Source organism: Lepisma saccharinum, chromosome 1, assembly GCF_977018435.1.
Source record: "Lepisma saccharinum chromosome 1, izLepSacc3.1, whole genome shotgun sequence".
Lineage (NCBI taxonomy): Eukaryota > Metazoa > Arthropoda > Insecta > Zygentoma > Lepismatidae > Lepisma > Lepisma saccharinum.
In genome coordinates, this window is record NC_139229.1 from 177,905,921 (window position 1) to 177,929,894 (window position 23,974).

General features: G+C 37.0%; 1 protein-coding gene across 4 annotated transcripts in view; it reads right to left on the reverse strand.

The window, feature by feature from the left end:
• Positions 1-1,569: 1,569 nt before the first annotated feature.
• The window catches only part of nsl1 (non-specific lethal 1), a 157,890-nt gene continuing 135,485 nt past the window's right edge, over positions 1,570-23,974 (reverse strand). For 3 of the 4 annotated variants that reach the window (XM_083143379.1, XM_083143388.1, XM_083143362.1), the window contains 5 exons: positions 23,600-23,684; positions 17,678-17,837; positions 15,112-15,326; positions 7,035-7,181; positions 1,570-3,698 (listed from right to left, as the gene is read on the reverse strand). In XM_083143379.1, coding sequence (XP_082999505.1) covers positions 3,552-3,698; positions 7,035-7,181; positions 15,112-15,326; positions 17,678-17,837; positions 23,600-23,684 — 754 coding nt within the window. In that variant the 3' untranslated portion in view covers positions 1,570-3,551. The remainder of the gene's footprint in view (positions 3,699-7,034; positions 7,182-15,111; positions 15,327-17,677; positions 17,838-23,599; positions 23,685-23,974) is intronic. The other variant, XM_083143370.1, reaches the window with a different exon arrangement.

Sequence of the window (23,974 nt, forward strand, 5' to 3'; positions counted from 1 at the left end):
CTGAAGTTGAAGACCTCTCACATGATGCAAAAAGTACAGTGGAACACTGATTTTACATTCCTGGATCTTACATTTTCCCATATTATACATTCAATCTTGATGGTCCAAAGATAGCAAAATGTCAAATTTTCCTGCTTTTTAAGTTTATTCAGATTGGTGTACTGAAAAACGTAAAAATCGAGGTTCCACTGTATTTCCATTGGTCCACTCATTTTCTTTCGTATTTCCAAAACTATTCAAGTCATAAATATGAAATCTGGTTGTTTTACTGACCTTGGAACTTCCCCTTTGTATTTTTCTTATTTTGTCACTTTTGGCTCATCAAGATGATGATGGATAATGATTTGATTAAATTGATGAAGAGACGGTCGGCGAAGCAACATTCATATGCAGCAGGATGGGCCTCGAGCTTGGGCCTTTCAATGGAGGGATCATGGGTAGAGTACGCAGCATGCTCAGCTACCAAGGTGACTATGAATCCAGAGCTGCCAAATCAAGGTGCCAAGTTTGAAGTTGGAGTAAGGCACGATTATTCTGTTGCAGTAATTCCAGTGTTCCAACTGAAGGTGCACGTGGGAGGGAATGAATCTTATGAGAATATATACTATATAGAACATAAATATTGACCATTATATAGAATACACAGTGTTCATGGACAAAAATACATGATATAAGCAGAGTTTGAAAGAGTTCAGACAGACCTTAAATGCATTCCCACGTGTGGCAGGACATATGCCGTGTGTGGAAGGGGAGGAAGATAAACATTGACTTTGATGAAACCCCACACTGCGAAGTCCAGTGACTGGGGAAAACCACCATAGGAGACGACACACAAGACATGCTGAAGAAGCTTTGGCTAGAATCGGAGTACCACCTGGACATGTCCTACCACACGTAGGACACACATTCAATGCATTTAAGATCTGTGCGAAACTCCAAATATTCCTCTTTTAAATGGTGCTAATATGTATTTCTGTTCATTATTGGTGAAGATATAGTCTTACAAAATCAACCAATAATTTTTGAACACATGGTATAATATCATCGAGGATTTGAAATATCTGAACTTGGTTAAGATGGAACACGTTAATTGTACTATTAGAAATAGTTGCAGCTAGTTAAAAGCTGAAATGTGGCTTATTATACACAAACATCAAATATCATTTTCTGAAGTCATCAATTTACTTCATTTTGCACTCTCTTCTGATTTCATTTTTAATCTGTTCATATAGTTTCTCTTCTGTGGTTAACCTAGAAATTGGAAAAGTAACTTAAATAAAAAGTTAATGTATACACACAGATAGAAAAGCTTCTCCATTTCGATGCTGCTTTTATTCCAGAACATACAGCCATGTACTTCAAAAGAATTAAGAAAGTGAGCTTTAGAAATAAACAGGTTCCGAAATAATGGCAGCCTGGTAATAGGAAATAGTTTCTATGTCTGTATATACATAACTGTGTAAAATGCCTATTCTTCACTCTCCAGCTGTAAATATAATTCATATTCAATTTAATCAGTAACTACAGCATTTAGAGTTCAACAAGATAGTAAATAAAAACTCTTAAAACTAGTATGAAGAATTTCATTTTGTAACACAAATGAAGTACAGACACAACACAATCAAAACAGTCGACGAGAGAAAAGGAATTAAAAGTAATGAAACACTGTAAGCTTTAAGTGAATGTGTATTTTTTTTTCCACTTTTTAGTTTCGATTTTTCATTTTTCCATTGCACTATGTGCTAGAAGGAATAAATTTACACAAGAACTGAAAGTGATTTACACTGACAAAAATTATGAAGCTGGGTAATGCAATGACAAACCTTTCCAATGAAACAGGTGTCAGTTCTTCCAGCACCTGGTCTCTCTGTTCTAGGCAGAAAACTACAGTGAAAACTTACTAGCATCAACCTACATTCCAAGTTCTTACTATTAATGTTTACTACTTCCTTTCTGCGAAACAGCAGAGGACCAAGGAGGATCACAAACTTGCTACTTTTTTTTTTATTTTATTAAACTCCGATTCACAGGACCAAGCGTATTGGTCAAATCTGTACAAAGAAAGGTTGACTAAAATATATTTACATAAATTCATCTTGTTCCACTGTGAATGCAGCTTGACATGAGATGATAATGATCTTTGATTCATGAAGTTTTTTTAATATATATATGCATTTTCTTATGTTTGTGTAATGCGTTTCCTTGGATTTTGTATAAATGGGAACAATACCATAATTAATGCTGATGTAGGAGGTCAATGATAACATGGACAGTTTCATTTTTTTTCTCTCTCGGACTCCATGCCCACATTGTATGAGCATTATACTACTCTTGTCAAATTAATATTATTTGTAAAAGTAACCTTAATCATGCGTTAAACTTGAAATCTTGGTAAAAGTAAAAATGAATAATGTACGATAAATGTAAATTCACACAATGCAAAAAACAAAACATGAAAACAATGTTTGTTTGTGATACTCAAATAAAACAAATTTATTGAACTTACAGCATTAACTTTTTCAAGGAAAAGCTCTCATAAGCGTATTAGTGCTGGAGAAATACATACAAAATCTACTTCTAGCTACTCACCATTTGTGAGTGCAAAATTCTAATGTACTGCTCCTTTTTTATTTTATTTTTTTAAACTTTTACACTCATTAAACACCGCTGCTTCAACTTTACACAACTCATTACCTTACAAACAATCAGTACATGCACACTTGCTCACCCCTTGAATTCGAACATACATACATACATGCACACACTCACATATACTATCCTGTGTATCAGTCTCCTCTTTGTTTTTGTCTAACTACTACATGTACACTACCTTTCAAGGGACATCCTCACACTACCATGGAATGGTTAGCCTGCAGTTATGGTATTCCAAGCATGTGAGACAATACCTTTGCTCTTATAAAGAGTACATGAACATCTAACATAAGAAGCATGTTCTGTCAACAGCTGGTCGTAGCAAGTCATTGTATGTATGTTTCCTAACTGATTGATTAGAAGACTAGGGACTGAATTGAATTGAATGATGATTTCTTTTAAAAGGAACATGATGGTATGCTTATTTAATTGTTCTCAGGTACTATAATCAGGAAGAAATCTGTGCTTTTCAACAGACACAACTGTTGACATATTTACTGCTTGCAACATTTGAACAAGAAGTTACACCTGTAAAGTGCACCATATCTATAATATAACAGGACTTCTACTGATCAAGTTCTTTTGTTACACTTCCTACCTCGAGGAAAGTAAACTTTAAATAACACATCCCACCTGTGCAACATCAACATACTTTGCATCACCGTTACAATCGGCAGCAAAGCATGGATTCACCCTATTTTCCAATTTCACCTAGAAACAGCCTCATCCTACCCTATGCATGGCGGCACGACACTTACAGGATATGAACAACAAGAGATCTTGAGATAACAGAATCCACTAACTCAGATCACCTTGCAGTCATGTTAACATATTTGCCGAGTAACAACATCGACATGATTCCTCTGCCTAAATTTCACTCCAAACACATCTTGCTGCTTCTATCTCTTTGACAGCTTGAGCATGATGCCAGGTTTCGACTTGTCTTTGTCATCAACCCCCTCTATGGTCCACTCAGGATCATTTGGGTCCTCTTCCCCCACCACAGACTCTGTAGTGTCCGTGTATGGAGAGCCAGGAAAGCTTTCCTACACAGAATATATGAAATAGAACCTTGTTAGTATGCCACTAGAGAAAATTCTGTTATGTTTATACTACATATTCACTACTGGGGATCCTGATCTTTTCCATGTTACTTTATACTAAAAATTGCTTATTTTTAGTGTCAAGCATTATTTCTCCCGTGAACATTAAACAGACTGTACTTTGAATTTCACCTCATTCTATTCCAAGTCTGAAACACTTATTAAAATACATCAATATTATTCAAAAGTTACTGCAATAATAAATTCTGGGTAATTTCGGTAGATGGATCACATTGAAAATAAACATGCTTCTTGATCTAACATTTTGAGCAACTTTATTCAATTAGCTTCTTGTTCACAAAAAGTGTATGAAATAGTTGAATCAACATTGTACATGGACTGATGTAGTACTACTAAAATTTTTCGTTCAAAACTTTTCACCATGCCAACAATTGTGGAAAATCAAGGTCCCTAATTATTACTATCTGATTACTTTTATCAAGTTTATTTTTCTATGTGATTTAAAAGCCCTACAGCTAGATATAAAAACTATCTTCTAACCTCTCACTCTCCGCACCATATAGTCAAAGAAAGAAGTTAAATTGAACTTAATATAAAGGGGACCTCAACCTAACAACCATTAAGAGATGATATCTATGCCATTTACAGTAGGTGACCTTAAAAATCTGAAGCCTAAACACTATGTATACAAATCTAACAATATTCTACAGGTGAGCAGAACTTTATACCACTTTTACTGAGGGGAAGAGGGAATGAATGTCCTAAAACTAACCAAAAACCAATCCAAATGTTATTCTGTTTCACGCACTCATAATCTTGACAGATTTTGCATGTAACAAAGCACACCAGGAATAATTACAAATTAGTAATTACTACACATTTCAAAGATTTAAATCCAAGGGATTTTTTAACAACCAGTAGTGGTGGAAAACATAATTCAGATTATCTTCACCTTTTGCTTACTTTTCAATTTATGGAGTAGCTTATCATCATCTACGTAAGTTACAATTAAAAATGGGAAACTTAAAAGCTTGTTTGCTTTGTTTATTATCTTCCAACCACCTACAACAACCAACTTCACAAAGAGAGCCATGAATACTTTTCAAAGATGAGATATATTCGATTCTGAATGGCAGTTTGGAACCCAGAAACAATCAATCCCTGAAGATGAGAGTGATGTTAGCTCTCTGATGCCTATCCGGTAATCGCCTGTTGATATCCCGAGGAAACATCATTATCCGCTGCCAGGAAAGCTTCAAGAATTATTTCGAGTTTTTCCTTGTAAAACAAGACACCTCACAAAATACAGGGTGTATTAATATTTTTTTTAATGGCAGAATTATACACCAAATTACAACCTACATATAGAAATACTGATTGGATAAAATTATAGGCAATTGTACTTATCAACAAATGTCATTGCTGATTAATCTGTTCATGCCCTATTACATACATACAAACACTATAGAGCCAAAAGTCATCTGACACCTCTGTTCTCCAAGTGAACTTGCCCAGTAAAATGTCAACACGTGACACACTATGAAGGCTCAAATGCAAGGAAACCCTATATGCCTTTGCTGCCACTATGAGTAAACTGGGAGAGTTGTGTGCTTTAGAACAGGGCATGACCTTCAGGGAACATGCACCCCGTTCCATTGTTAGTGAAGTCACTGGCAAGTGGAAACGTCATGAAAATACTGAACCCAATCACTGCTCTGGAAGGCTCAAGACACCAACTGACAAACTGGCGAACTCTGAAGCATGTTGTGCAAACCAACCATCAGATAACCTTATCAATGATTGCAACCAATTTCGGTTCCACTTGGAGGTGATGGAACTTGGTTTTTATGGTCATGCCCTTCCTGGGAAGCTACTGATCACATGCATCAATGCCAGACATCCTTTGGAATGATGAAAACAACACCGTCATTGGACTATGGAGCAGTGGAGTGATGAGTCTGGCAACTGGATGGATGTGTGTGGACCTGACTGATGCCTGACAAACAGCATTTGCCAGTATGTAGTGTGTCAACACTGAAATTTGGTGGTAGTGGGGTAATGGTATGGGACTGGTTTGGACTTGAGCCCTTAGTTTTAATTGATGGGCTGCTGACCTCTGGAATGTACCAAGACATTTTAGACAATATCATGCTTTCCGCACTGTGACATCAGTTTGGAATAGGCCCTTTTCTGTATCAACACGATAATGCTTACACAGCAAGATCAATTGCATCGTGGTTTGAAGAAAATCAGGTGGTGTTTAACTGGCCCTTCCCAAGCCCTGACTTGAACCCAATCGAAGATCTTTGGGATGAGCTGGAGCATTGGTTGCATGACAGACCCACTCAAGCAACAAACACACGTCAACTATTCACCATGCTACAGAAAGAATGGAAACAAATTCCACCAGCAGTTTACCAGAATTTAGTGGTGAGCCTACCCCGAAGGATAAATGCTGTAATAACCGCAAAGGGATATTCAACATCCTATTAATAACACCACCATAACTAGTGCCTTCGAAACCAACAGTGTAGAGTACAAGTCTATTATCCAAACAAAGGGGGTTGTAACAGAAATATAGCACTCAAGGAACATAGCAATCTCATTACAATATCTCTGATTTTTTTCCCTTCAACAGTTTGCTATCTTGAACATGGGGTAACTTACTGGTTGCCTGAATTCATTGGGCAAAATATTCCAAACAAAACAATGTAGAATGTGTGTTTGTGGTGTCTGTCTGGGTGAATAAAGTGTAGATTTCATTACCTGAGATTTTTCTACAAAATAACAGAATATTGTTTCATACCTTTACTTTGAGATGAGACTATTAGTAATGTGTGATTATATTTAGAATCTTGTTGAATTCTTTCAATATGGATCACACATGTGGTAAAGAACTTCTACATGCATTTTGCTGAGTATGAGATCCAAGATACAATTTTCAATTCTCCGGAGGAAATGAGCCAAACCATAAAGTCATCAAAGTCTGACCAAGTGCATACTTGCATATCTGTATTGTATTCCTGGGGTTTCACTGCACAGTGATAATGTCATATCTTTGATAATGGTCAGGTGTGATATTAATCACTTACACAGAAAAATACATAGTTGTGTATTCTTCTAATAGTAGAATGAAGTAGTCTGAATCTGGCAATCAGGCACCATGCAAATTTGTTGGTTTGTAGACAAATTCACTTGGTGGCGGCACAGAATTCTGGATTCTAAGGTTCTGAATCGTGAACATCAATGAAAATTCACAAATTATTTCCTCACTTCAGGTTTTACTACAACTACCAATACAATTTTAACACTACTTACCTCATCAATAGGATTATCTTTGGTTGATTCTGTCTTTGGTACTCTCATAGGTGGAAAGGGATGATCCGCAGGCATTGTCTTCAACATCTCCTCATAAAGCTCCTCTGGCAAAGGAAACGCCCGTGTGTCGTAAGGGGGGATGCACTGCTGAAATTTAAACAATGAACATGTAATACAATGTGAAAACAACCAAAACTACAACTTAACGTGGTTTATTCTATAACCTTTAGCAGATGGGAGATCTCCTGCCTGTTAACCTCTCTGAACAGGAAATCTTCCTAAGCCAGATGCAAACACCTGCAATTGTTGCTTGGAAGTCAAGGTCACCGACACCCAGCTCTGCTTGAGCTGGAATGATGCCACACCCCCAGTATATATTGCATCGAGTTACTGACTCATTCAGATATAATTTCCTATCCACATATACTATTACAAGTGCTGCTCACATTTACATAACTTTCAAGAAAAATCATTTTCAAATACAATATTTACATAAGCAATGGTATTTGCAAAAAATAAATAAATATGTTGTGAACAATTTTCTTCATTTTTGTCATTATTACATGTAAAGTGAAACACATAAGCAAGAAATGATGGTTGAAATGTTAACACCCCAATCATGCGTTACGTATCTTGAGAGAAAAAAAAAATCATATACACAGTGTCTCCCATAATTTTCCGGACTGATGTCGTAGTGCATTTACATATTGCATTATTTGGAAAAACAGGCCTTCTCCGATTACCCTGATGTTTTATCTTTCTTGCTGGTAAATTTGAACGTTGGGGAAGGATCCTCTTTAAAGTTACAGTAACAGAAGTGACACCACACTACGTTTCACCATGTCTGAAATGACCAGAAAAACTAAAACATTCCACATTGCCAAGACCAGATTAGGGATTTCAATTTCCTGAAAACTATCTTCACCGGTTACAGAACATGGTGTTTTCAATATGAGCCATTAACAAAGTATCAGAGTTCGGTGTGGAAGAGCCATGGATCCCCAAAACACAACAAAGCTTGCCTGCAGAAGTACCGTAGGTACCAAGATGATGCACATCATGATCTTCAACTCCATGGGTATCATTGATAGACTTTGTTCCCAATGGACAGATGGTCACGCGAGGTTTGAAGCATCTGTGGACATGGATTCGACGGGTACGTCCACAATATCGATTGACAATGCACCAAGTCACTGGTCTGTGGCTGTCCATCAGTTTTTGGCCTCCAAGGGGATTGTTCTGCTTGATCATCTTCCCTACTAACTTTTCTCAAAACTGAATTTGCAGCTGGAAGGGACCCAGTTTGATGGTGTTGCAGACATTCAAAGAGCTTCGCCGAGTATCTCAACACTATTCCCGTCAAAGACTTTCAGAAGTGTTTTGAAAGGCTCTATGAGCGTTGCATTCAGTGTATTGAATCACAAGGTATTTTGAATAATATACACCCAAGAGTGCCATTGAATGTGCATTTCCCACTTTCTGATCCGGAAAATTATGGGACACACTGTAAAATATGCTTGTCAAAAATAGACACAATAAATATACTGTTTTGTCATTCCAGTATGCCATACCTTCATATGTATCTACATGAAGGAAAAAATAAAACAGGGAGAACTGAAGTATCGTCTGCAGTTTTTGAGAAATGACATTAATTGCTGCTACGTGGTACTTTTGCTTGAAACTAGCAACCCAGAAAACGTTAATATATAATTCCACTGGATTTCCTACTGCTGGCAAATTTTGATTATGATAGTGTTTAATGTTCTCTTCTTAACACTATAGATCAGGGTTGTTAAAGGTTCAGGAACCCATAAATTCTAATGGGTTCTATTGAATTGAAAATTCGATCCAAGTTCCGTATTGTTTCATTTCAATACGGAACTTGGACCTATTCAAACTGTTTCGGAAAAAAAGGTTCCTGGACCGTATTTAAATTCTGCTGGAAAAAAGGTTCCTGGACCGAATTTAAATTCATCCGGAAATAAGGTTCCTGGACCAAATTGAAATACCGTACATTACACATAAAAAGGTTCTTTAGGTCCAGAATCCATTTACGCTTGTTGATTTTCTCTCCTGGACCAGAATTGAATTTATTTAAAATTCCTGGACCTTTATTAACGATGCTATAGATGTACTGACTTCACTTTTGTTTTTGTATGTTTGATATGTTTTTATCCTCACCAATACACTGTTTTACTTGTGTTCCACATTGTCCACATTGATGTGGGTTATTTTACTTTGCTTTTCAGCCACTTTTGGCTAATCATGAAGGTGCGAACGTGTGTGGATATGATTAAATTGATGAAGGGTCCCTGCAGACACCTTCTGCAATGATAAGACAGCTACTTCAGGCTCTGTGCTCATCTTCCTAAACTCATCTGCCACTTTCCACCTGCAGATTATCTCAGGTTCCCTAGCCTAGCACATTAGCACTGCAGATTCCTAACTAATCAATTAACTCGATTGGGGTTTCAATTGTAAACACAGTGCACTCAGCATAGATGATATAACTCAACATACCTTTCATGCTGTATGTTATATAGAGAGAGGCATGCATATTTAGTTTTTGGCGAAAACACGAAATGTGAAATAACACATTGTAATGTTAATTTTTCAGGTTTCTGAAAGGTGTAAGGTGCATTTTCCTACCCTGTTTTGTCATGAAATGTTGCGAAATGAAATGCAAAATGTGAAATAGACTCAAACATGAAATTTAGAGTTTATTTGCCAACGTGGCACTTTCTGATATCAGAATTATCCTGTGAGTTATGCAATTCACGGAAAATTGATTAATTCTGCTGTAAATATTTGAGAAGCAAAAATGGACCCCATTATACAGGAATAAACTTAATATTCTGGTAATGACGAGATGAAACGAGATGGCCAAGAGAAAGAAGTGGAATATGAAAAAAATGAAAGACGAAGAAGTAATTAGTGAATATGTAAGTAAGGTACAGAGTAAACTGAAGGAGAAAGAGAATAACAGACTTCGAGTGGTTGAGGAAGAATGGGAAATAATAGAAGGAGTGATAAAGGAGGCAGCACAAGAAACTTTTGGAGAAGAGAAAACTAAAAGGAATGAGTGGTTTGATGAAGAGTGCATACAGGTTATAGATGAGAAGAATAAAGCTAGAGAGAGAATGCTACAGAGGGAAACTCGAAGTAATACTGAGAGGTATAAAGAATTAAGAAGGAAAGCACATAGGGTATGCAAGGAAAAGAAGAAAATGATGTATAAAAAGAAGATGCAAGAAATAGAAGAACTAAATCAGCAAAGTGAAATAAGAAAATTCTATAGAGCTATAAATAGAATGAGAATAGGATTTGAGCCAAGAATAGAAGTATGTAAGGATAAGAATGGGAAAGTAATTATAGAAGAGAATCAGATACTCAATAGATGGGCAGAGCACTTTAAAGAGATTTTGAATAAAGTGGAAGACCAAGAAGAAGAAGAGCAGTATAATAGGAATATACAAAATAGGGATGGTCATGAGGTACAAGTACCTAGTATTGAAGAAGTTGAATATGTAATGAAGAAAATGAGTAATAATAGAGTTCCAGGCGAGGATGAGGTGATAACTGAACTTATCAAACTTGGTGGTAACGCATTGTTGGCAGCAATACATAGATTGATTGTAATGATATGGGAAAATGAAACAATGCCACATAAATGGAAATCTGGAATAATATGCCCAATTTATAAGAAAGGTGATAAATTGATATGCGGAAATTACAGAGGCATCACACTTCTTAGTGTGGTCTATAAGATCTTGTCAGGATTGATCAGTGAGAGAATAAAATGTTACACAGAAGATATACTGGGAGAGTACCAATGTGGATTTCGCCCTGGCAGAAGCACTACTGATCAGATTTTTATAATTAGACAGATGATGGAAAAGTTTTATGAACATGATGTGGATTTGCATTTTTTATTTGTTGACTTCAGGCAGGCTTTTGACAGTGTTAATCGAAATGAACTGTTTAAGGTACTTGAAGAGTATAATATTCCCATCAAAATAATAAGACTAATAAGAATGACTATGAGTGGTACTAAGGCACGAGTGAAAGTTTGTAGTAAACTGAGTGAAGAGTTTAAATTCAATACAGGAGTGAAACAAGGGGATGGCCTTTCGGTAGTATTATTTAATATAGCATTGCACAAAGTAATGAATGTAGTTGATCAAAAGGGAACCATATTTGGAAAATCCAGTCAAATATGTGCATATGCAGATGATGTTACAATCATTTCTAGAACAATAACAACACTTAAGCAAATCTATGAGCAAATGGAAAGAGAAGAAATAAAAATAGGGCTCAATGTAAATGAAAAAAAGACAAAGTATATGAGAATGTCTAACTCTGAGATCAGAAGAGCACCTCAAGATCTGACAATTGGAGATAATAAGTTTGAGGGAGTTCCTTGTTTTAAATATCTGGGGACAATGGTATATAGTGACAATGATATGAGTAAAGTAATAAAGGAAAGAATACAGGCAGGCAATCGTGCATATTTTGCAAATATGCAGTTGTTTAGAAATAGACTGATCGCAAGAAATACAAAGCTTAAAATTTATAAGACACTGGTACGACCAGTTGTCACTTATGGATCAGATAATTGGACTTTGAAACTGTCAGATGAAAATGCCCTCAGAATATTTGAGAGAAGAATATTAAGAAAGATATATGGACCTGTGAGGGAAGATGACGACTGGAGAATAAGATATAATGCAGCTAGATGATTTAATAAAAGGCCAAGATATAGTGAGATTTGTCAAAGCCCAGAGAATAAAGTGGTTAGGGCATGTGGAGAGAATGATGGACGATAGGATGCCAAGAAGAATGTTGAAAGAAAAGCTTCACCACGCAAGAAGAAAGGGCAGACCACGACTTCGATGGATAGATGACGTAGCTGCAAACTTGCGGACAATGAAGATTAAAGGATGGAGGAGAAGAATTGATGATAGATTGGAATGGAGGCTGATTGTGGAGGAGGCCAAGGCCCACCAAGGGCTGTAGAGCCAGAAAGAGAGAGAGATTCTGGTAATGACATAAATGTGCTATTAGATGGGATATGTTTATTTTGTGTAAAAAGTTCAGTTTTTAAATAAAATTTGGGATTATATTCACATTTTTAAAACCAAAATGTCATTTTTATATACCTCTTTTTCACCGCTATAACAGCAAAATTTTGTTTTATTTACGGCTTTGGAATCCAAAACTGACTGTTTTTGTACCAAAATTTTGCTTTTGTATTTACCAAAAATATGTGCTTTCGTACAATCAGTATGTTGTTAGAAGAAACAGGAGTGCAATTAAATGAAGAAATCCAGGCATTACTGTATGCCTGTTTCTAACATCTATTATCAGTTTACTGTCTGTATTTACCCTTTCTGTCTCATGAATATCATAATGCTAAATGAATTGACACCACCTTATAAACATAAAAAAAAAAAAAAATGTTCACTACCTGTATTCATCACACATATTATATCTTCATTACTTGCATGTGTAGCAAGAGGAAATAAACACATCAAGAGATTTTGTGTTGATCTTTCATGGTCACATCGCATATACAAGGGTCGTTCAAGGTTGACCGGGACTTTTTATTTCTAGACAGGAAATATACATACATAGAAGCACCAAACTATGTCAGTTTTTCAAAGTATTCCCCCTGAACATCCAGACACCTTTGCCGTCGTTGTGGAAGTTCCTTGATGCCTTTGGCGTAGAAAAAAGTAGGTTGGTGTCATAACCACTGCAGGACAGCGTTCTTGAGTTCCTCATCTGTCTGGAAGTGCGTCTCGCCCAAATGCTCTTTAAGTGCCCCAAACAAGTGGAAATCACTGAGGCATAAATCTGGACTGTAAGGACTGTGTGGTAAAACCTCCCAGTGTACGCTGGCCAGTGTTGTTTGAGTCAAATGGACCGTGAGGGGCCTGGCATTGTCATGGAGAAGAATGACGTGTTTCGACAACATTCCAGGTCTTTTCTTCTGAACACCGTGAAGCAGTGTTGAGTAATACTTGGCATTAATTGTGGCACCCTTCTCCACAAAATCCACATGGATAACACCTTTCATGTTCCAGAAGACTGTTCCCAAAATCTTACTGGCAGACGGCAGTGCTTTGCTTTTCTTGGGTGGAGGGGAACTTTTATGACACCATTCGTACACTCTTGCCCGTGACAGTGTTTGTTCACCATACTGTGCTTGCAGTCTACGCCAAATTTGAGCAGGTTTCACCTTCTCCTTCACGAGAAATTTCATTATACACCGCTGTTCCACAGCAACAGATACACTACTTGCCGCCATCTTTGTTTACACTACTACGCATGCGCCAAATGTGTCACAAAGGATCATGGTTACTCGCGAGGAATCATGGTCTGTCCTGCCCTAGTAATGCAGCGCTACATTGATTCATTAATATTTTACGCACGAAAGTCCTGGTAAACCTTGAACAACCCTTGTATTTATCTATTACTACTATTGAGCGGAGGCATGTGCAGATTTTGGCAAGGGAGGGGAAGCCATTTTGATAACGGAGGGGAAGCCACAACAGTGAAAAGTTTGAAAACCCTTAACTAGGAGATTATAACATCACTGCATATTAGATGACGATGAAACCTTTCTTCTGTGATAACCATTGGAGATCGAGTGGTATGGCCTTCTCAAATATTATGAAATTAAAAAAGGAAATGAAGCAGAATCTTTCATTTGAAGTCTTTTTGGGTGTAACAAAAAGTTTACAAAACTATTTTCAGTATTTACACCTCTATGGTTATAATTTATATTGCATTATCCATTATTAATTATGAAATTAGCTATTTAAAAAAAAATACAAAACTTACGCTACTGTTAGTAGCAAAAACTACCTAAAAATTACACTTTTCAAGTAGCCAATCAGACAAGGTTGTACCCATATTTCCATACGTGCACACTATTATCAATATATACTACACATATCATTTTTCTTCTACATTTATTATTATTATCGAACATTCAGCACGACTCCAAATCTCCGTCAGTTTCAGAGAAGCCAAGCAAAGGTCATTTGCCTTGCCCACAAAAGGTGACGGCTATATTTACGCTTTCTCTCCCAGAAGCCCCTTTGTCTCCCCAACGTGAAATATTTCCATTCTTCCCTGCAACCAACCCCCTCCTCCACGCCAGCCAATAGAAAGTGGACATGGACAAAAATACCTAACCCAAAGGTGAATTTTGGCGGTTCAGTGTGCGTCTATAAGCTAGACAGAGAACATCGGCATTGAGAATGTAAGTGAAGAATCGGTGTTGAGAATTCAGGTGAGAAGTGTGTGTCTAGAACTTGTTGTCGAGAAGCTGCGATAGAAGTGTTGAGGATTTGCCTTAACAAGTCTTTGTCGAGAGGTTGCGCTGAGAGTCCGTGTAAAAATGGTTATACTGAACATCCTGTGTCTAGAAGTGTGTCCGTCAATGCTGAGAGCATAGCATTTAACACATTTTTACGATGAACGGGATAGTTTCCTTCAGAAGATAAACTATATCTTTTTACATGTAAAAGTATATATGTACTAACTGGTCAGTGTACAGAAGACGGATGTGAACTGTGACGTGTGCTTCCGTGGCCTGATATATATGTAGGAATCGTCACCGAAGGGCAGTGTGATTGACACCACGGACAGTTGGGAGATCCAGGTTCCTTAACGACAGACAATGGAGACATCAATACACAGCACCAGGGCATCAGTGTAAGTGTGACCGGAATTGAAATTAAGGTGTGGACTTGCAATTCTCATATCATGTAGAGATTCTTAACATAATACACATTCATATATCACAGTCCATCAATCAAATCGCTATAATTTCATATGCAACCCCATCCTTTTCCCCAATCTCAATAGTATTTTTCTATTGTTTATGTGCATCGTGCAGATACAGCCGGGCATCGAACCCTGGACGGCTTGGTCCCCAACCGCCTATTGTTCGGCTTCAACCAAGCGGCCCAGGGGGGAAAGAGCTAGTCTGTACGGCCACAAGGTTCCTTTGAATATTAGGACACATGCAGAAAAATAAACTAGTTTACTGTAAACATCTACCAACCTCTTCCGTGTAATCTGGTGTGGCACAACGGACCTCATCCTTCTCCCTTTCCCTGCTTTTGGACTGAGAGGACGTTCGTCTCCTTGAGGTTTCCTTCACTGGCAACTGAGACTGGCAAGAGGATTCTCCATACATGGACAAAGGCGTGGCAGGAGGAGAGGTCAGGGGAGACCCCGTGTCTCCTTGGTTGTCTATCATGTTGGGCGACATAGGATCTGCAAAGCGAAAGAACCCCACAATGGAATTTTTAAACAGCAACATTCATGCAATCTTCTTATGCACACATTTTCTGCATGGATAAGCCTGTACATTTCTGTATTAGTTCTTGTTATTTCTACAACACATAAAATTTACACTTTTTAAAACTGAAAATAGAATGGGCTTTGTTACTGCATGTAAAGATATTACCACCATATCACTTTTGGTGTAATGCAAGTATTATGTAATTATATGCAGAAATTTAAGCACGAAAATGCCGGCTCAATCAGGAGTCAAACCTGGGTCTCTGGTATACTTTGCAATTACACCATCAGCTGAGCTACTGAACCAGCTGTGGTTTTGCCGACTTGTCATTGCTTGACTTGTCAGGTGCATGCTGTATAACACAGATGTCTAGAAGGGGGCATGGAAAATAGTTGTACCCTATAAAAATTATGTATATCACACACAATTTCATTTCAGTCACAGTAATTTATTTTCAGCATGGGCTTCAAAAGGCTCTGTATTCAACAGGAATACAACAAGAATACAAACACATCAAGAGATTTTGTGTTGATCTTTCATGGTCACATCGCATATACAAGGGTCGTTCAAGGTTGACCGGGACTTTTATTTCTAGACAGGAAATATACATACATAGAAGCACCAAACTATGTCAGTTTTTCAAAGTATTCCCCCTGAACATCCAGACACCTTTGCCGTCGTTGTGGTCCTTGATGCCTTTGGCGTAGAAAAAAGTAGGTTGGTGTCGTAACCACTGCAGGACAGCATTCTTGAGTTCCTCATCTGTCTGGAAGTGCATCTCGCCCAAATGCTCTTTAAGTGCCCCAAACAAGTGGAAATCACTGAGGCATAAATCTGGACTGTAAGGACTGTGTGGTAAAACCTCCCAGTGTACGCTGGCCAGTGTTGTTTGAGTCAAATGGACCGTGAGGGGCCTGGCATTGTCATGGAGAAGAATGACGTGTTTCGACAACATTCCAGGTCTTTTCTTCTGAACACCGTGAAGCAGTGTTGAGTAATACTTGGCATTAATTGTGGCACCCTTCTCCACAAAATCCACATGGATAACACCTTTCATGTTCCAGAAGACTGTTCCCAAAATCTTACTGGCAGACGGCAGTGCTTTGCTTTTCTTGGGTGGAGGGGAACTTTTATGACACCATTCGTACACTCTTGCCCGTGACAGTGTTTGTTCACCATACTGTGCTTGCAGTCTACGCCAAATTTGAGCAGGTTTCACCTTCTCCTTCACGAGAAATTTCATTATACACCGCTGTTCCACAGCAACAGATACACTACTTGCCGCCATCTTTGTTTACACTACTACGCATCCGCCAAATGTGTCGCAAAGGATCATGGTTACTCGCGAGGAATCATGGTCTGTCCTGCCCTAGTAATGCAGCGCTACATTGATTCATTAATATTTTACGCACGAAAGTCCTGGTAAACCTTGAACGACCCTTGTATTTATCTATTACTACTATCCTTTGGGAGAGGCTACAGGTGCTAAAGGTTAATATTAACTGCATATGTATATAAATGTCACTTATTCTGTGTATGTTAAATATTAGGACACAATGTATTTGATTAAATTTGAATTTCTATTACTACATTAGGATTTCAATATTTACTAGTGCACAACTACACCAACACAAGGGAAGGGAAGAAAATTTGCCAAAATAATCATGCTCTACAGGTAAAACATTGGAAGGTTTTTTTTAAAGTACATCAGACAATACGGCAATTACAATCCATGCTCCACAATATGTTAAGAGAATTATTTTTAACAATTGCATTATTCAGGGTTTTTTTTTTTTTTTTTTTTTTTTTTTTTTTTTTTTTTTTTTTTTTTTTTTGTGTCTCTCTCTCTCTCTCAATGCCTCAAAGAAAGTAAAGCAAAGCATAAAACAAGGTTTCTCATGTTTTCATTGCAAATTTAAAATTCATTCATCTCTCTTTTAAATATCAAATGTGTATGTTTTGTTAATGCACAATGTTAAATAACTTTCTTCATCTGTAATTAGTTGTATATTTTAATATTTTGCAAGACTGACATTGCCATGGTCAGTTTGAGATACAGCGATAAAAATGGATGTATCAAAACATAATTTCATGCATTTTCTTCCTTAAAATTTCCAGGTAATTATAGTAATATTATCAACCAACAAAATTGGCTTCATATTCCCTAATTCCTGGAATATTAGACGTGGGGAAAATAAAAACCTGATTGGGAATCAGTTTAAAGCAGTACACATATTATGCAGTAGAGGCATTCAAAGCACAAAGAATACTGTTTGTATTACCACCCTGGGTTAGCATTCTATCCCTGAACATAAATTCTTACCTGGTGTGTTAGCACCACTACTTTCTGCTCTGCTATCCGTCCTTCGAGATCGTGTCCGGCCTGTATGAGGGAACTTGACAAAACTCATGAACTTCTTCTTTTCCTCCACTTCACATCTGTCATGCCGTGCAATAAACACATCATCACTCATGTCTTCAAACTGTGGATTAAAAAATGAATTACTGTGACAAATACTCATCATTATGTTTGATTAATGTTCTACACATGTACACTCATGCATTAAAGTAAATTTGCTTTCGACTATTCCTGATAAAATATCTTCTGACATTGTCCTATCTCTGTTGAATTTGATTTTTTTTACTCCATATATACATTGGTATTTGGAAGGTTCAGTACAGTTTAGACAAAAATAAGCAATTAATGTGCATTTCTCAAAAACTACACACGATATTTCAGTTCTGTCTTTTTTTTAGCTTTACTATAGATACGAAGGTATGACATACTCTAGTTACAAGAAAATCCATGAAAACAACATATAGTCTTGTACTTTGATTTAACTGTAATACAAACAAACATTGCAAAAAAGTTTGTGTATCTGTAGTTTCCCTGTAAAGAAAAAATACAATGTTCACAATTCAATGTTAGCACTTGTTTATTCTTGTCCCAACTAATTTGCACAATACTGTATATCGAAAGCAAAGTCACGTCGGAATAGCACTGTACTGAAGATATAGAAGCAAGAGTGATAAGTTTTCATTCTCTCCTTAAATTTTGTTTACTAATTTTTATTCCTTTTGCTAAAGGACAAAAAAGAGACAAGATTGGTTACACATTACAGCTGTACTGTTAGTTTCAGACGTCGTGTCCAGGGCTGGTAAATTGCCAATTATGCATGGAATAATTCAGACAGCCAACATGAAACCATACAGGGTCATTCCATAATTTTGGGACACTTGCATTGATTTTTCATGTTTATGGAACCCTATCATGTTATATATCGTTGTAAAGCTTAAATCCTGCAGTTTCTGAATATGGCAACAGTATTCCATTCAAGATAACGACACTATTCTGTTTCCAGCTTTAAAACGAAGTAGGTGTGGCCAATAAGTTACCAAAATTTGTATTAATGCGCGCGGTGCCCACTTTCTATTCGCCAGCACTTGCCCCTCCCTCCCAGCGCACGTGTTAGCTTCGGTGTCAGTATTTTCCACAACGTTTCGAAACTAGAGTGACTTTTAAAAATGTGTAAATATTAGTTTTCAAAATGAACACTGTTGTAAATATGAGATGAAGAAAATATAATAAAATAGAGGTAAACACTTATCAACGATGTCAGTTCTCGTCAATGGTAATATACCATGTAAGAAGAATTCACACAGCTGGCCGTTGTAGCGGAGTGGTTATCACTGTGCGCTACGATGCCAGGAGTCCCGAGTTTGAATCTTGGCCTGGGCATGGATGTTCTTTGTGAGTGTTATTTCATCAATTTCACCATATCATCACTCATCCTCATCCTCGCGATTAGCCAAGTGTGGCAGAAATGCGAAGTAAAATAAACCAAATGAATCATACAATAATTTAAGCAGCGTAGACAAACTCATATCCATGAAAAAAAAACATCCACTTTCCTGCTGACGGCAGCAAGTCCAAAATCGGCTAAAATGTGCCATCCACGTTTTTGTTCGGCTGAATTTCCTTGCGGTCCGCATAAATGCTTGTTTTTAAGACACCTGTTCATAAGTCAACGATTCAACACAATACTCTGGATTCACCGCAATTTTGGTATCACCACTTGTTCAAGGTTTCAAATGTATAATAGATGTTTTGTAACACTTGCTCTTGAAGCCACATCAACATTCAATGATACTTACAACCTATAAACACTACGCAAAATCTCGAGAACCACCACGCGGCAACGGAGAGGAGGGCAGGTTTTGCAGGGTCGAAGGGAGGAAAGCTATAAATAGCAGTGTGCTTGAGGGTAATAGTGTTTCCGAAGATTCTTGACCACGAGAAGTAGTGTCTCCAACTATGTTATTTTTTCCCTTATGAATTAGATACAAGAAATGTGAAGTGCTTATTACGTACACCCGTGTTGGAACATTAATAAAACTTTGTAGTTGCGAAGTTGGCTATATAGCAATTAGATACGATAACAGCTTTGGAATATAACCGAATTGTAACGATGTTTCTATAAAGGTCGGGTAGCAACACTGAATGGCACAGTTTGCCCATCTGTAATGCCAAAAGCTTGTGTCCCCGCCCTCTACAAATACATTCTTGGAAGCAGTTGCTAGTGTATGCATCTGGCATTTTTCTTTGACAAGCTGGGGGAATTCGGGTTCCTGAAATCTGAGTAGGTTTTATGTGGGAAGTAAAGGAAAGGAAGCGTAGGTGAATCATTTAATAAATGCTAAAGTAACATTCCGTACGATTTTAAGCATCACTGGTTGTATTTGCACCAACCACTTTGGCTTTTTCAAAGGTTTCGCTACAATCTTTTGCAGTGTGTTGATTTTACCATTCTAGATAAAACGCATGAAGTTGAAAGTAGTGTGTGCGTGTTTGTGGTATATACATCAACACATGTGTAATCTAGAGATTCCCATGTCAGTCACTGTCAGTCTAAATCATGTTTTCTGATTCTGTCTAGTCCGGTGTTTCAAGATTATAGACTTTACTTAATATTGCAAATTTGCAACACTGCACAACACAGAGTGACTGACAAATAGCGGGAATATTGAAATAAGTTCATCACAAAATGAAGGAACGTTCTGATTTCTATGGTGCTTTGAAAGAAAGAAAACATAAGGAAAAATAAAATAATTAAAATGTATTACTGGCCAAATAATAATATATATATGGAGTGTGTAAATTCCTTAATGGAAGAAATCTTGTACTAACTGCTAGCTTGAAGGTCCTGAACATGCCTCATATAAATGTTACATTAGTCATGGAAAAAGTATTTTGAAGTTCTTTTAGAAAAAGTAAAGGAATGAGCAAAACCACGTATAAAATGTTGAAAACCATTTCACATGATTTTTCACTTTGTAATGTAATGTTCTGCGACACCAAGAAAAGCAGTGCAACACTGGCAGAATTCGAGCATGCACCTTCCGTCACATGGGATGCATATCAGCAATATTTGTTGGTCGAGAAATAATAGAAAATAACCTCCTGAGCACTGGAAATCCATAATGTAATTTTGATCTTGCTTTCTACTATTACAGAATAAATAAGATGGTTAAAGAGTGAAACCTTTGGGATGCTAAACACAGTGGAGGGAAAAGGGGGAGGTGGCATGGGTTGGTGACTTACTGTATACACAAGAGGATATTCTAGCAACATGCGACTCATTGAATAGGTATGATGTCATTCACTCTTGATCAGCATAGCAACAGCTTTATGACCTACAACTAAGGAAGCATTTCCTGAAACTGGATTGTACTGCGTATTATAAAAGAGATAATTTTTTGTAACTTTTACCCATCAAAAACCAGGGTGAGCATTATACACGCACGTGCACTATACACGCGTAAATACGGTATTCTTGTATTCACGAATAATTTAATGTTAGTTTGGGAAGAGTGATCCCTTACTTTTAGAAGAGGTTGAAGAGGCATGATCTCATTTTTCAACATTAGGGGAGAGGGGGATGACGACGATGATTGCCTCGCTCTTAGCTGCACTTAATATTTCTCACATCTGATCGATTGTCACTTATGTAAAAAATATACTGTAAAGTTCACATGCGTTGTAGGAAGAGAGCATCGTTTGGTGGGTTAATTTATTGATCGCCCCTCGTCAGAAATGCATACGTATAAAATGTAATAATAATAATAAAAATTACACATGCGCACACACTCATATTATTATCCTTTTTTATTTTATGTGCACACACGCATATTATTATCCTTTTTTATTTTAAATTGAAATTATACAAGTATCAGTATCGGTGGGAGTATTGGTTCAAAGTGGTATCAGCTCAGCCCTAGTAATTACACACAATTTCCGAACCCCGTACTTTCCGGTTTCTTCAAAGTTGCAGCACGTGCATTACATATCCTCATAGAGTGGTCTTTTGTCATGTTTCTCCCCAAATTTGGTCCATCTGGTGTCCATACGGCCGTTTCTAGAAGTGAAACTCCTGACATTGTTCCAAAGCTGGCAACACTGCCACTTTATATATTATTTTTCACTCTTGATGTATCAGTCAGATTTCAACTAATCTTTGCAAGGTTGTAGAAATGTACCACCCCGCTACACACTACAATTTTTCGTTCACTTTGGTCTATTGAGGGGGCACAACTTTTTTTTAAAAAAAATCAACTTCCTCCTTCTTCATTAAACCAAATTATTGGAAGGGAAAATGTCTAAATTTTACCTCCGCTAAAATGTCTAAATTTTACCTCCGCTAAAAGCCCTGTCTTTAAGAAAGAAAACAAAACAAATTTCATCTGTCTACGACAATTGGTTCTAGAGTTGCAATTTATTTTGTACATTGCTGCAAGTTTGAAAATCATGCGCTTGTAAATGTGCCGGCGTGAACGAGAATATAGGTGCACGAGAGGTCCGGCAGCTAAAGGTTAATAATAGTTTTATCCATTTGTTTTTGAATCTTGTCATATTTTCTGCTCTTACATCATTTCGTGGGATATTGAATATTTTAATCACCATCTGTTCGGGTTCTTGAAGTAATGTTAGCCTGGCGAAGTATTGCTTTAGAAGCTGTTTATTTAGGATGTTATATGTATGTTCTATTGAGCTTCGTGGCATAATATTTTTTCTCGCATATAATATAATTTCATATGTTACTGAGCCGTACAACGAATATGGTTTAAAACAGCAAAATGTACTTTCAATAAAATGCTATTTGAAATTCAATAGATTTGTTTTTAACAAAGGATTCCAAATACAGAATTAGGCTTTTTACATTGAAATGTACTAATAGAAAATAACAACAAAAAGGAAGAATAGCAACAAAAATTATAATTGCATGTGATAAAGTTACATACATATCTTAAATCAACAGCCTTTTAAAGTGTGCTTGATTTAAAAAAATGTCTATTTGGCTTGCTGAGTTATTGCATTGGTTGGGTAGTCTGTGAAACAGGGAATGCTGATGAGACATTATCTTAGCTTGTGACAATCGAAAAGATTAGTGCTGCTGCAAGACTGCCCTTGAATGTGAATTTCCTGGACAAGGCAATCACTTCTGATGTTCCCATCGACTATTTTATGTAGCAATATATGGCCTGCTAGTTTATGTTTCTCAGGAGGAGATGGATATTTAGCATTTTCAGGATGGCCTTTTGCAAAGCATTTTGTGGATGGAATTTGGTGATGAACAATGGAAAGGAAGAAGTATGTACTGTCGCATTCTTGCGTAATTCCACCTACGTATCACTGCTAATAAAATAGAATAAACGGCACTTGCTAAAATTCTTTCCTCAATACTGCAATTGCTTACATGCAGACAGTAAATTAAATTCAAAGTTGCCACTGATTTTATAATTTACCTCATGTTCAAAGAACTCAGTGAAAGAGAGAGACCTCCTATCTCTATTATTTTTGTTGTTGTTGTTTTGAAGATATACTTGAAAAAATTCTCAATTCTAAAACATTCTGTAATTGGAGGAAGAGTTAAAAGTATTCTTCTGTTGCAGTAGAATGTGACGAGGAAATATTAAAAATCAGAAAAATTACTTAAGACGATAAAAAAAACTACCAAAATGCATTTCAGATGTATACAGTGGGACCTCAATTTTATGATCCCTGGTTTTACATTTTCCTGCATTATACATTCAATATTCATGGTCCCTATAGAGCAAAATGCTATGAAATTTTCCTCGATTCTACATTTTCCCTCATTCTAAGTTTTTTCAGCTTGGTCCCCTGAAATACGTAAAACTAAGGTTCCAATGTACATATATCCTCTCAACACTCCCCACTTTTACTCACATCACTCTCCTGACTAGATCTTCTTACAACCCCATTGTTCTTGGGATCAAAATTCTTTGGAGGTAAAACTTCTGCTAATCTCCACCTGAAAACAAAATCATCATCAAACATTTGTACCAAGATGATCTGCACTACAAGTTTTCATTCAGAACGTATAAAATAAAGAAATAGAGAACATATAAAATAAATAATATCTAGTTCCCAAAGGTATCTTACATGTGCAGAAAATGCCAAGTAAAAGAGTTTATGTTGTCAGCTCATCACTTCTGAACAATTAGCAATGGGAAAAAAAGGAGCAGTCAGTCAACTGTAGATGCATGCATATGAACTGGACAAGGCTTTCTTGCTTCCTGGTGTGCTTCTGTACACACACCT